The sequence below is a fragment of the Scyliorhinus torazame genome, chromosome 1 (assembly GCF_047496885.1).
Source record: "Scyliorhinus torazame isolate Kashiwa2021f chromosome 1, sScyTor2.1, whole genome shotgun sequence".
NCBI classification, from domain to species: domain Eukaryota; kingdom Metazoa; phylum Chordata; class Chondrichthyes; order Carcharhiniformes; family Scyliorhinidae; genus Scyliorhinus; species Scyliorhinus torazame.
Genome location: NC_092707.1, coordinates 350,391,515 through 350,406,303, shown reverse-complemented (window position 1 = coordinate 350,406,303; position 14,789 = coordinate 350,391,515). Strand labels below are relative to the sequence as shown.

The window sequence follows — 14,789 nt, the reverse complement described above, 5'->3', positions numbered from 1 at the left end:
GTACACGTGACAATAAACAAATCCAATCCAATGTGCAAGCAAAAAAAATTTTCTGCACCATATTGAACAGACAATCATTATGAAACAAACAAAAACTGAGTGGTTGTTGAATTGAAACAATATATCCATTGACCAAATAAACTTACCTCTGTACTTGCAAGCTAGATCAAATGTTGGTTGCATATTTGTACCCTGATTCAGAATTATTAATGATATAGAATTGGCAAGAGTGAGATGTAGGTCAGAGAGACATAGGCTTTTGAAAACACAGTTTTACATGTTTTAAGACTGAGATAAAACAAAATAGTTCATATTTTAAAACCAGACTATACAAATTTTGCTTCAAATAACACTCGCCAAGCCGGTAAATAATGATGGTTTATGATAGAACAGATCTACTCATAAACCACTTCAGGCAAAATTTTCAGAAACAAAGATGGACTTTTCTGTCATCGCCTAAAATTACTGGTGCAATTTTGCAAAGTACAAATTAGGTTCTGCCTTCTAATCTAGCTACATTCATCTCCAATTAAACACATGGTTTAAGAGACAGGTGGGGAAAAAAGGATTACCAAATTCAACGGTTAAAAAAAAGGAAAGTAAGATTAAAATATGAAGATTAAACAAGTAATCTACAAAGAGATTCTTATGTTGGTAAGTAACCATGCACAGCATCAGTAATTTACTGTTCAGCAAAGATTCTTATTGAAGTGATTTTTCAAACCACGAGGTATTTATTAGCTGGGGCCAAAATTCGAACCTATTTTAATAACTTTTTTAATCTATTAGGCTAAAGTACAATCATTCTTCAACAAACTGCTGTTTGGAGAGGCATGAGGAAAAGAGAAATTGTGCTCAAATGTAATCTCGTCAAAGCTTTAAAACTTTGCTAATAGATTCAAAATAATACTTATGTAGTTGTCCACAGCACTGGAGTTCTTTTGAAGTGCTCCAAAGAGTACGGTGACATGGTGCAATGCGCTGTACCACTGCGTAGTAGGATGTTTGTATTTATTTCCCGCAAGTTATTTCTGCGCCGGGTCAGCATGGTGGCACAGTGTTTAGCAGTGCTGCTTCACGGTGCCGAGGACCCAGGTTCGATCCCAGCCCCGGGTCACTGTCCATATGGAGTTTGCACATTCTCCCCGTATCTACGTGGGTCTCACCCCCACAACCCAAAGATGTGCAAGGTAGGTGGATTGGCCACGCTAAATTGACCCTTAATTGGAAAATGTTTTTAAAAGTTACCCCCATGTACTTCAATTGATATTTCAATTTTTCCCATAATAGTGAAGTCTTGAAAATCAAATATAAAGATTTTATAACAGATATAATTCTGTTGTACGAAATTCCTTCAATATTCTATTGTTGCAGACGATTTAAGAACTGGTGCTTTGCTGAATAAATACAGTTTAACCGGTTACATAGTCTAATTTGGTGCAAATCTGCTGCTCATGATCAGTAAGTTAATCAACAATTTCAAACTCAGCATTTAAAGTCTTAGGATAATTTAAACTAAACTTACTTGCATGTTTATCGGCAAGTACTATTAGACTGTTTGAAATGTCTCGCCGCCGGTAAAAACAGACCACCTTTGCTTCCACGGTGCCACTTGTAGTCTGGAAAGAAGTCAAAATATCAAACCATGCTTTTTAGGGCACATCCCTTTATGACATATTTTATTATCAATAACATAAGTGCATGGTACACTAAGTGATGCGTAAAAACTAGTATGCATGCACGCAAGTATTTGTTTCACAACATAGGAAAACAACCCAAAACATTTCAGAGATATATGGAAAACCAATTAAGGAGCAGGAATTAAGAATGGTCCACATTTGGGACATTATTGGACATTTTTCTTGGAAAGTAATCTCTGCCAAATAGAAAATTGTCTCATAACTCTTCTCGTCGTCATGTTCAATTACATCCCATCCCTTTAAATCCTTACCACTCAACCAAAACAACAGAATGTTTGAACTCACTCACATAAAATCTGCAAGAGTGATGCTTGAGCTGACTTGGCTTCCCATTTTCTCCCTCAGTTTGACAGCACTTTCTCACTGCGGGGATGATTTTAACCATATACACCCATCAGAAGCTGAGTGAGTGGAAAGTTAAAACCCCTAGGTTACGCACTCGTCAAAATGTCATCAGGAAACAGCTATCCCAAATTTTAACGTGCTCTAAAATAATAATAATCTTTATTGGCACAAGTAGGCTTGCATTAACACTGCAATGAAGTTACTGTGAAAAGCCCATAGTCGCCACATTCCAGTGCCTGTTCGGGTACACAGAGGGAGAAATCAGAATGTCCAATTCACCTAACAAGCACGTCTTTCAGGACTTGTGGGAGGAAACTCTGTGGACCACCCGGTTGAAACCCATGCAGCCATGAGAACATGCAGACTCCGCACAGACATTGATCCAAGCCCGGAGTCAAACCTGGGACCCTGGCGCTGTAAAGCAACAGTGCTACCCACTGTACTACCGTGCCACCTCTACACACTGGGCAGCAAGAGCATCTGGTCAATGCAGGCCAGACCTTCTTAATAGTTGCTTGTTTGGTCCCAATTACACCATGTGGGCTAAACTGCAATTTTTACGGTTAGGCTGAGCTGGAAAGCAGCAGAAAGACAGCCAAGTCATTTTTTTTTTTGTAGGACTAAAGGAAGCATGGCAGCTCTTGATTAAGGAAAGCTTTAACCATTCCTGCAACATACCCAAACACCACAAGCATTTGCAAGTTCCAATTTAATTGTGGCAATATCCAGGCCCCGCAAATTTCCACTTCCAGTCAATTGAGGGTACAAAATCAGCCAGCAGGATTTAACAGAGGCCCAGCAATTAATCAAACCCATAGTTAATTTCTGGAGCAATGAGTGCCTTTCCAAATAATCTTGCTACCCACCCATCCAAAGCTCGCCCACAGTTTAAATTAGGATGTTTGCCTCACCTCAGTAGAACAAGGCTTGCAAAGAATCAGACAGGATTGGACATAGATAAGAGCTTGTTGGCCGGCACAGACGTGATGGGCCCTAGGGCCTGACTCTGTGCCATATCACTATATCCCAAGGTATTATTTTAAAAATATTTCTACAACATACTCAGATCAATATATTCCCCTGTGAACATACGCAACAATATTAATATAAAAAAACATAGCATCTGTCGGTTTGTCTTTTTGATTCAGTGGAGATCTGACCTATCGTGCGAAGTAGGGCTGATGTCAGCAGCAGTCCATGTCCACATTAAATGCAGCAGATTCAAATTTCTCCCAAGCTCCAAATTACCACTTCATATTACCATTACACTCAAAGGAAGATCTTAAATCTTCTGATATTAATGCATGTTTTCAAAGCTCCTCACAACTGCTCAGCTCTCCTGTGTTTGAGGTCAGAGCAGAGTGAGCTGGTGTTTTTCAGGTAAGTTTGAAGTCTTTGGATTTTTACTCACTGACAAGTCAGTCAATCATTCCTGTTCCACTTTTCCCCCGATTTCAGATTGCGCCAGCATGCCATACCAAACTTGTTTCTACACAATGCTATCCAAGGTTTACTGACAAGTAACTAAAACTAAGTCTACACACGTGTAATTCATGCCAACTATCCACAAATAAAAGACAAATTCACTTAAATATCACATGCTTTCATTTTCGGAACAAACATTTTTATATACATTACAAAAGACTTTATACAACAACCACTTCAGTTTATATAGTCATTCCCTCAAAAATGCAGAATGGAAAAGGAGGAGGAGTAACCCCGAAAATAAAGGATGACGCAAGGAAATCAGTGAGAAAGGATCGTGGCTCAGAAAAGATTGCAGGTTCGGGAGTGGGGGGAGGCAAGGGTCGCAGACTCGAGGGTGGCAAGAGTCGCAGGCTTGGGAGGGGGCAAGAGTCGCAGGCTCAGGAGGGTGCAAGAGTCGCAGGCTCAGGGAGGTGGGGGGCAAGAGTGGCAGGCTCGGGGGGGGGGACAAGAGTGGCAGGCTCGGGGGGGGGACAAGAGACGCAGGCTCGGGGGGGGGGGGACAAGAGACGCAGGCTCGGGGGGGACAAGAGTCGCAGGCTCAAGGGGACAAGAGTCGCAGGCTCGGGGGGGGACAAGAGTCGCAGGCTCGGGGGGGGGCAAGAGTCGTAGTCTCGTGGGGGGCAAGAGTCGTAGTCTCGTGGGGGGCAAGAGTGGCAGTCTCGTGGGGGGCAAGAGTGGCAGTCTCGTGGGGGCAAGAGTGGCAGGCACGGGGAGCAAGAGTCGCAGGCACGGGGAGCAAGAGTCGCAGGCACGGGGAGCGCGGGGAGCAAGAGTCGCAGGCACGGGGAGCAAGAGTCGCAGGCACGGGGAGCAAGAGTCGCAGGCACGTGGAGCAAGAGTCGCAGGCACGGGGAGCAAGAGTCGCAGGCACGGGGAGCAAGAGTCGCAGGCACGGGGAGCAAGAGTCGCAGGCACGGGGAGCAAGAGTCGCAGGCACGGGGAGCACGGGGAGCAAGAGTCGCAGGCACGGGGAGCAAGAGTCGCAGGCACGGGGAGCAAGAGTCGCAGGCACGGGGAGCAAGAGTCGCAGGCACGGGGAGCAAGAGTCGCAGGCACGGGGAGCAAGAGTCGCAGGCACGGGGAGCAAGAGTCGCAGGCACGGGGAGCAAGAGTCGCAGGCACGGGGAGCAAGAGTCGCAGGCACGGGGAGCAAGAGTCGCAGGCACGGGGAGCAAGAGTCGCAGGCACGGGGAGCAAGAGTCGCAGGCACGGGGAGCAAGAGTCGCAGGCACGGGGAGCAAGAGTCGCAGGCACGGGGAGCAAGAGTCGCAGGCACGGGGAGCAAGAGTCGCAGGCACGGGGAGCAAGAGTCGCAGGCACGGGGAGCAAGAGTCGCAGGCACGGGGAGCAAGAGTCGCAGGCACGGGGAGCAAGAGTCGCAGGCTCGGAGGGGCAAGAGTCGTTGGCTCGGAGGGGCAAGAGTTGTTGGCTCGGAGGGGCAAGGGTCGCTGGCTCGGAGGGGCAAGAGCCGCAGACTCAAAACGGGGATGCAAGTCACAGGCTCAGGGGGCAAGAGTCGCAGGCACAGGGGGGGGGGGGGGGGGGGGGGGGGGGGGGGTGCAAGAGTCGCAGGCTGGAGGGGAGGCAAAAGTCCCAGGCTCGGCGGGGAGGGGGGGCAAATGTCGAAGGCTTGGGGGGCAAGAGTTGCAGGACCCAGGGGTGGGTAGTTCTTGGGTCGGGGGGGATGTGAGCAGAGCACTAGGGCCAACGGGTATCCAAGGGCAGGGGCAAGATTCATAGGGTCGAGTGGGAGGTTGGAGGAGGAATTCAGATGTTGTGGTGGGGCGAGGGGGTAATGATGGTGTGGTGGACAGTTGTTTACTTTAGAATTTGGACATATTTTGATTTCAGTCTTATATTTCCTGGGTAACAATTGAAATAAAGGAATCAGAACCCCTGATGTCCCCGCCTCCTAACACAGAAAGCTATGCAATTTCCCATAAGAAGTTGAAAGTTTCTCTGGTAATTGTGTCCTTGCATTAGAACATCAGGGGTCTTTAGCGCATCTTCCCAGGTGTGTCTGGTCATTGACAACCCAGAGACAAGATCTGGCCATAATGTTGTAAACGAATATTGAAAGTCTGAGGATTCCGAGTGTTTTAGAAATCAGCAAAGGAGCACCCAAAAATTGAATGAAGGGATGAGAATGGGTGTAAACCAGCCAGGAATAAGAACAAAGATGAGAACTTTTAATGGTATGTAAAAAGAGAGTAGCTAAAGTAAACGTTGGTCCCTTAGCGACAGAAATAGGAGAATTTATCATGCTGATTGAGGAAATGTCAGGGACATTGAACAAATATGTTGTGCTTGTCTTCACAGTAGAAGATACAAGTTATATACCTAGGAACTAATAAGAATGAGGAAATTAAGGTAATTATCAGCAGAGGAAAAGTGCAGTAGAAACTCAAGGAAATTGAAATCCAACAAATCCCCAACACCTGATGGCCAACATCCTAGGGTTCTAAAAGCGACAGCTACAAGGATAGTGGATGTGATGGCTATGATTTTCCAAAACTCCCTAGATTCTCTCCCCAGATTAGATGTTAGCAAATGCAACATTGCTATTCAAGAATGGAGAGATAACAGGGAGTTATACGTCAGTTAGCCTGACATCAGTCAACAGGACAGTGCTGGAATCAGTTATTAAAGAAGTTGAAAAATGCATTTAACCTTTATTAAAATTTACTTAGAAAAACCTAGTATGATTAGAATAATTCAACATTGGGAATAATACAAAGGGAAATCCAGTTTGAAAAAATTATTGAATATTTTTGAGGATCTAATTAGTAGGGTAGATAAAGGGGTATCTCCTTGGATTTTTAAAAGTCATCCAATAAGATGGTTAATAAAGAAAAGGGCTCATGGAGTTGGGGTGGCATATTAATTTGGACATCGGATTGATTAATGGACAGGAAGCTGAGAGTCGGGTAAGAGCGCTACAAGGATTAGCGCTGGAGTCTCAGCTATTTTCAATCTAGATTAATGACTTTGACAGCGAAATAGAGAGTAATGTATCCAAGTTTGCTGATGTTACAAAGCGGGGTGTCAATGCAAGCTGTAAGGAAGTGACAAAGAGGTTGCAGAGAAAGGGCCAGGTTAAGTGACTGTGTAACAACGTGGCAGATGGTGTGCAATGTGAGGAAGTGTTTGGTTTGGTTGCAAGAATAGAAAAGCAGGATTTAGTTTTTAAAAAGGCATGAAACTTGCAAATTTTCACGTTCAGGGGTCTTGGGCGTCCTCGTACCAGGAACAAATTAAAATTAGAATGCATTTCCAGCAAGCAATTAGGAAAGCAAATATCGTTTAGGCCTTTATTGCAGCACAAGAATAAAGAAGTCTTGCACAATTGTACAGAGAATTGGTGAGGCCACATCTGCAATAGTGTGTGCAATTTTGGTCTCCATATTTGAGAAAGGTGTACTTGCACTGGAGGCAGTACAGCGAAGGTTCACCAGATTGTTACCTGGGGTGAGATGGTTGTCCTCTGATGAGAGGCTGTGTAAATTGGGTCTTTACTCTCTGGAGTTGGATTGGATTTGGATTTGTCAGGTGTACCAAGATACAATGAAAAGTATTGTTCTGTGTACGTCCAGACAGGTTGTTCCATACATGAAAACATGGGACATACGATAAATAAACATTGTAAATGCATAGAAATAGACATCAGGTGAAGCATAGAGTGTAGTACTTACTACTCAGTAGTACGACTCAGTTTAGAAGAATGAGGGGCGATCCCATAGAAACATTCAAGATTAGGGTATCATTGAAGTCTACTTGTGACAATAAGCGATTATTATTATTATTATCTGAGCAATCAAGAATAAGGAGGCAAATTCAGAATAAGGGGCCAATCATTTAGGACTGAGACGAGGAGAAATTTCTTCACTCAAAGTTGCGATGTAAAGGGTTAATATGAATATGTAAAGTAGACAGTTCACATCATCTTGGGGAAGTGATGCAAGATCACATGATTGGGTTCTCTCCTGCAGTCTCTTGGCAGGAATGAAGTCTCATTCTAGATGTAGTTATATCTTGTTATGTTTTGAATAAAATTGATGTTAACCCATACCAACAAGTCATGAACAGTGCTTTGAACACAAGAACATTGGATGGTGGCAGCAGATAAGGAAGAACAGGAAAACAAACAGCCAGTGACCAAATAGCATGTGGATAAGCAGCAGATGAAATAAAAACAGAATGAAGAAGTCACTGATATTACCAAATTGCTTCAAGCAACTAAGTGTTGAGAGTGTGCCAACTTAAATAAAAAATTAATTTGAGAGATGGAATCGTTGTTCAATAATAATCGCTTATTGTCACAAGTAGGCTTCAATGAAGTTACTGTGAAAAGCCCCTACTCGCCACATTCCAGCGCCTGTTCAGGGAGGCTGGTACGGGAATTGAACCCGCGCTGCTGACTTTGTTCTGCATTGCAAGCCAGCTGTTTAGCCCACTGTGCTAAACTAGCCCCGTCTGGAGTCATAGACCAAACTTTTCAGATCTCTTGCAGTCGAGGGATAACTTAATACTAAGTAAAGCTGTTTAGTTGACCAGACAAACTGAGGTTAGGGAACAGAATCACTCAGTACTTCGAGGTGACAGGAGACTCATTTGCAAAGAAGCATCGACTCAATGGAGTTCATTACATTTCAGAGAAGTGGAGGTACAGAAACAGAGGAAACTCAAAGAGTGGACAGCAACCACCATTTTCGGTGTGGTGGGGAAAGGCAGCATCGACGCAGAGATTATCCCTCCAAAACTGCAGGCTGAAAAGGGTCTGTTTAAAGCAGTGTGTCATGGCAAGGAGTTTATATTGCAGAAACAAAAAGAAAATCACGCAAAAGGTTAGCAAAATCCAACAAATTGAAGATATTAATGATTTGTAGGTGCCGCTCCTGGGCAAGGTGAAAGTGTCAACAGGAAGTTCTTCCGAGTGCTGAAATTTTAGTCAACGGATATAAAACAGGTTGAAAACTGAACAACGATGCTGCAGTGTTGGTTCTTTCTAAAGCTGCGTCATGTTTTGAGTGAGATCTCTTTCAGCCATCAAGAGGCAAATAACTTAAAGTCATGAAACTGTTATGGGCCAGGGTTTAGAGAACCCCAAAGTGTATCATGGAGTTCACCTGACCCATAACGTTTAATAGATTGTGGTATGGGGAGCACACGGCCCACTCTACAGGTGTGGTACAGCAGAAATGGAAAAGTATTTTTTTAAAGCAAAACAATGTTTATTCTATGAACTCAAGTTAACCTTTTTAAAACACAGTGACCATCTTCGCAACCACCAATTCAAATACAACCCCCAAAGAATACAACACTAAGTAATCCTTAATAACTTCCCAAATAACATCCAGAAGACAAAAGAAACACCTTTTAACAGAAGCACATTAGGTTTACATTCACTACTGAAAACATTTATAATTCCAAATTCACCAAATGATCAAGAGATAGTCTTTTCATGGCAGAGACATCAACAGTACACCTGCTTTGTCTGGCTTCAGCTCCAACACTGAAAACAAAACTAAAACACACCCTGCAGCAAACAGCCTAAAACTAAAGTAAAAAGCTGACAGACAGCCCAGCTCAACCCCCACTCTGACATCACTGATAAACACCCATTTCTTAAAGGTACATTTTGTAAACACCCATTTCTTAAAGGTATTCTCACATGACAAACCAGATGACTGCAACAGTTCCAAGAGAGAGAATCACCTAATGCTACAAGGAGTAATCTCACTTGTAACAGAGCCTATAAATTGGTGATCAAGTATAGTTCCATAACTGAAATCAAACAATTCAGTAAGAAACTGTAAACTCACAGTTGAACAAAGCTGTTGAAAGGGAAATTCGTCGAATGTCATCAGTGGATGAGAGTCTGGCAAAGCTGGGAAGGACTCCGATTTTCACTACGCTAGACATGAATAGTGTCTTTTGGCAATTACCCTTACAGGAGAAATCTAAATGATGTACAACCTTTACTGCAACATTTGGTAAAGATTGCTTTAACAGATTGCTTTTTTGTGCGAGATCTGCACTGGAGATTTTTCAGCAGACAATGACATGTATCCTGGAAGGATTGGAGGGAGTAATTTACCACAAGAATTACGCCCTAGTCCATGGATTAAGGGAGGAAACCGGAGTACCCGGAGGAAGCTCACGCAGATACGGGGATAATGTACAAACTCCACACAGTCAAGGCCACATTTGAACCCAAGTTCCTGCGCTATGAGGCAGCAGAGCTAACCATTGTGCCGCTAGATTGAGAGCTGTGCTACAGCATCTAGAAGTAGCAGGACTTATTCTTAATAAGAGTTGGTTCTCGCAACTGACCTATTAAATTCCTAGGGCATATTGGATATGCATCAGAGGTGAGGCAGATCCTCAAAAAACTAGAGCAATCAAAGAATTTTCACCTTCACGAAACGTCTGAGCTCCAGCACTTTATGGGAAAGGTGAATCAAGTGGAGAACTTCTTACACAACTTATCAAATAAGAATTAAACTTTTGCCAGTTGTTGATCTTTGCTTTTTGCCAGTTGTTGATCTTTGGTTTTTGGTTTATCTCTTTTTTCATTTGTTGTTAGTTTAATATATTATTTAAATAACGTTTAATGTATATTCCTTTATTAAGTTGTAAAAACGGAAAATTTCTGTTTGAAAAATTTCAATAAAATATATTTCCAAAAAAAAAAAGAATTAAACGTTACATTAGCTGCTAAAACAGGACAAAGTTTGGTTCTGGCAAGAAGCGCAACAGATATTGTTGAAAAAGATCAAAGAAATGTTAAAATCACTGGCCACATTGGCTCATTTTGATTCAGATCTGTCCTCAGTTGTTGCTGCAGACACATAATGGACAAGATTGGAGGTTCTACTTTTCCTGACATAGGGATGGTAAACCTAGACTGGGGTATTAAACATTTTCATTCTTTGACTGAAATAGAACAGAGCATTGGAGTAATTGAAAAAGTCGTATTTTGCTGTTGTCGGAGCTTGCAAGAAGTTTACAAACTATGTCCTGGGGATTCAATTCACAATTGAGACGGGCCACAAACTTTGGTTGCTCTATTGAATGCGAAAGATTTAGCAAAGAAGCCATCAGGGTGCAAGGATTTCATGAGTTTGATGCGTTTTGATGCTACAACTTAGAAGAAACCGACTATAACGGATATGTTGTCGCGTATTGCTGTAGCTACGCCAAAAGAGATCTAAATTTTGTTGAAGATGACCTTTAGGAGATGACTTGATGGAGACCTTTACTTCACTAATGAACAAATATCTACCAGCTACAACACTACACTTAAATGAGGTCAGAAATGTACAAATATCAACAATCCACGAGTACTGCTTCAGAGGATGGCCAGAATATACACTACAAAATCTGACTCCGAGGCATATTTTAAGAAACGATCTCAGTGTCTTGTAAACTTGCTAATTCATGATGAGAGCCCTAATACCTAGAGTCCTCCGACTCGATATACTTCAGAGATGACACTAAGGTTTCTTAGCTATCATGATGTGTTGTGCCAGAGCGAGAAATTCTGTCTGGTTGCCAGGGCTCTCCAAGTCATTGGAAGAGATGATATCCATTTACATTATCCATCAGCAGGACCAGAGGGAACCACTAATGGCATCCTCATTTCCTTTATTTTTTAATAAATATTTTTAAGGAAGGCATTTTTCATATATACACAAAAATACAAAAGCAAAACCTCGGCAACAGGCATCAAAACCAAGGATCCATCCCGCCTTCTCCCCACCCCCCCGTCACCCCAAGCCCGCCGCCTCCTTTTTTCCCTTCCCCTCGTACCCCCTAACCCCCCCCCCACTGACGCCTCAATTCACTTTTTAAAAGTTGGTTAACAGCTTCCCCTCAGGGTGAATCCCTCTTCCACTCCCATGTATGGCGAACTTAATTTTATCCTGGTGCAAAAATTCTGCCAGGTCACTCACCCTCACCTTTGGCAGCTCCAAGTCCCGCCAACTCAACAAAATCCGTCTCCGGGCTACCAGGAAGGATCAGGCCAAGATATCGGCCTCTCTCCCCACCCGAACTCCCAGATCTTCCAACACTCGTAATTTCATAACTCCGGACTTGGAGCCACCCCAATGCCCAGAATTTCAGACATTGCATCCGAAAACCCCCTCCAAAAACCCCTCAACCTCGGACATGCCCAAAACATATGCATATGGTTCGCCCACTCCGTCACATACTGCCCACAGCCATCCTCCACCTCCGAAAAGAACTGGCTCATTCTCGAGACCATCATGAGGGCTCTGTGCACCACCTTAAATTGGATGAGGCTTAACCTGACACACAACGAGGAAGCATTCACCCTCCAGAGGGCTTCCCGCCACACCCCGGCCTTCAACTCTGCCCCCAACCCATCCTCCCACTTGCCTCTGACATCCTCCACAGGAGCACCCTCCCTATCCATCTGCCCTCTCCTCTCCCCAATGTCATCCTCGAACAACACCTCGTCTTGCAACACTGGAGATGGCTGCTTCGGAAAGGACGGCACCACTTTTCTAACAAAGTCCCTCATCTGCTGGTAATCCGTTTCCTTAGGCAACTGATACACCTTCTCAAGCTCCTCCAGGTGTGCAAACTTTTATCCCACAAACAAGTCCTTGAAGTACTCTATCCCCAGCTATCGCGTTCCCCCCCCCGGGAACCTCGCATCCAGCCCCGCCGGCGCAAACCTATGGTTGTCACATATCAACACCCACAGCGACATGACTTTCAGTCCGCAAAGTTGCCTACACTGGTTCTAAACCCTCAACGCCAATACCACCACCGGGCGTATGGATGAGAACGGCAGGGGCGCCAATAACAGTGCCCTAAATTGGTCCCCTACACGCCGCTGCCTCCACCCATCCCCAGACTGACCCCCTATGTCCTATTAAGGGAATAGTGTAGATGGGCTTTAGAGTGGTTTCACAGGTCGGCGCAACATCGAGGGCCGAAGGGCCTGTACTGCGCTGTAATGTTCTATGTACTCTGCTGGCCATTTGCTAACCATTATGATGTTTGCTGCCCAGTACTAATTCAACAAGCTTTGCAAAGCCAGCACCCACCCCAATACCTTGTTGATCCGTTTCCAAAAACACCCTCCTCACCCGCATGACCTTCCCTGCCCATACAAACCTCGAAATTATCCCATTCACCGGTCTCAAAAAAGTACTTAAGATGGGGTTCTGAAATACGAACAGAAACTTAGGCAACACCGTCTTTTTCACCGTCTGTATATGCCCTGGCAAAGGCAAGGGCAGCACATCCCACCTCTTGAAGTCCGTCTTCATACTCTCCACCAATCCGCGCCAAGTTCAACTTGTGCAGCTGGGCCCCAACACTGTGTCCCAAGATAGCGGAAACTCACCCCTACCACGTGAAATGGCAACTCACCCAGCCTCTCCTCCTGCCCCTGGCATTTATCAGGAACACCTCACTTTTTCTCCATATTCAATGTATATCCTGAGAAACGGTCAAACTCCCCTAGGATCCCTATGATCCTACCAAAATTCCCCACCGGGTAGGAAATGTACAACAGGAGATCGTGTGCATACAAAGAGACCCTATGTTTGACCCCTCCCCGTTCAGTCCCCCTCCACCCCATCGCCCTGAGCGCCACCACCAATGGCTCTATCGCCAGAGCAAAAAGCAGCAGGGAGGGCAGGCACCCCTGCGTCGTCCCGGTGTCGTCCAAAGTACTCCAAACTGATCATGTTCGTCCCGACACGAGTCTTCGGCATCTTATACAACAGCCTACCCGATCCACAAATTCCTGCCCAAATCCAAACCAACCCAACACCAACTGATACGTCCACTCAACCCAGTCAAAAGTCTTCTCAGCATCCATTGCCGCCACCACTTCCGCTTCCTGCCCCTCATCGAGCATCATAATGACGTTGAGCAATCTGCATACATTTGTCAACACTCGGCCATTCACAAACTCTGCCCGATCCTCTCCTATCACACCCGGGATGCGTCCCTCTATCTGTGACGCCAACACCTTTGCATCTTCATTTAACAGTGAAATCGGTGGGTTTGTGAAGGGGAGACAGCTGAATACGAATATACGGAGGCTGCTAGGGGTAATGATGATGCCCCCACCAGAGGGGGAAGCGGAGATAGTGGTGGCAATGGATGCCGAGAAAGCATTTGATAGAGTGGAGTGGGATTATTTGTGGGAGGTGTTGAGGAGATTTGGCTTTGGAGATGAGTATATTAGATGGATACAGCGGCTGTATAGGGCCCCGATGGCGAGCGTGGTCACGAATGGACGGGGGTCTGCGTATTTTCGGCTCCATAGAGGGACGAGGCAGGGATGTCCTCTGTCCCCATTATTGTTTGCACTGGCGATAGAGCCCCTGGCAATAGCATTGAGGGGTTCCAGGAAGTGGAGGGGAGTACCCAGGGGAGGAGAAGAACACCGGGTATCTCTGTATGCGGACGATTTGTTGTTGTATGTGGCGGACCCGGCGGAGGGGATGCCAGAGATAATGCGGATACTTGGGGAGTTTGGAGAATTTTCAGGATATAAACTGAACATGGGGAAAAGTGAGTTGTTTGTGGTGCATCCAGGGGAGCAGAGCAGAGAAATAGAGGACTTGCCGCTGAGGAAGGTAACAAGGGACTTTCGCTACTTGGGGATCCAGATAGCCAAGAATTGGGGTACATTGCATAGGTTAAATTTAACGCGGTTGGTGGAACAGATGGAGGAGGACTTCAAGAGATGGGACATGGTATCCCTGTCACTGGCAGGGAGGGTGCAGGCGGTTAAAATGGTGGTCCTCCCGAGATTCCTCTTTGTGTTTCAGTGCCTCCCGGTGGTGATCACGAAGGCTTTTTTCAAAAGGATTGAGAAGAGTATCATGAGTTTTCTGTGGGCCGGGAAGACCCCGAGAGTGAGGAAGGGATTTTTGCAGCGTAGTAGGGATAGGGGGGGGGCTGGCACTACCGAGCCTAAGTGAGTACTACTGGGCCACCAATATCTCAATGGTATGTAAGTGGATGGGAGAAGAGGAGGGAGCGGCGTGGAAGAGATTGGAGAGGGCGTCCTGCAGGGGGACTAGCCTACAAGCTATGGTGACGGCGCCGTTGCCGTTCTCACCGAAGAAATACACCACAAGCCCGGTGGTGGTGGCTACTCTGAAAATTTGGGGGCAGTGGAGACGGCATAGGGGAAAGACGGGAGCCTCGGTGTGGTCCCCGATAAGAAATAACCATAGGTTTGCTCCGGGGAGAATGGAT

The 14,789-nt window shown here is 45.2% G+C and overlaps 1 protein-coding gene across 11 annotated transcripts in view; it reads right to left on the bottom strand.

Moving 5' to 3' along the window:
- mta3 (metastasis associated 1 family, member 3) overlaps positions 1 to 14,789 on the bottom strand; it is a 435,625-nt gene that overhangs the window by 403,908 nt on the left and 16,928 nt on the right. For all 11 annotated transcript variants that reach the window (XM_072510300.1, XM_072510268.1, XM_072510343.1 and 8 more), the window contains one exon: positions 1,526 to 1,619. In XM_072510300.1, the coding sequence (XP_072366401.1) occupies positions 1,526 to 1,619 (94 nt within the window). The remainder of the gene's footprint in view (positions 1 to 1,525; positions 1,620 to 14,789) is intronic.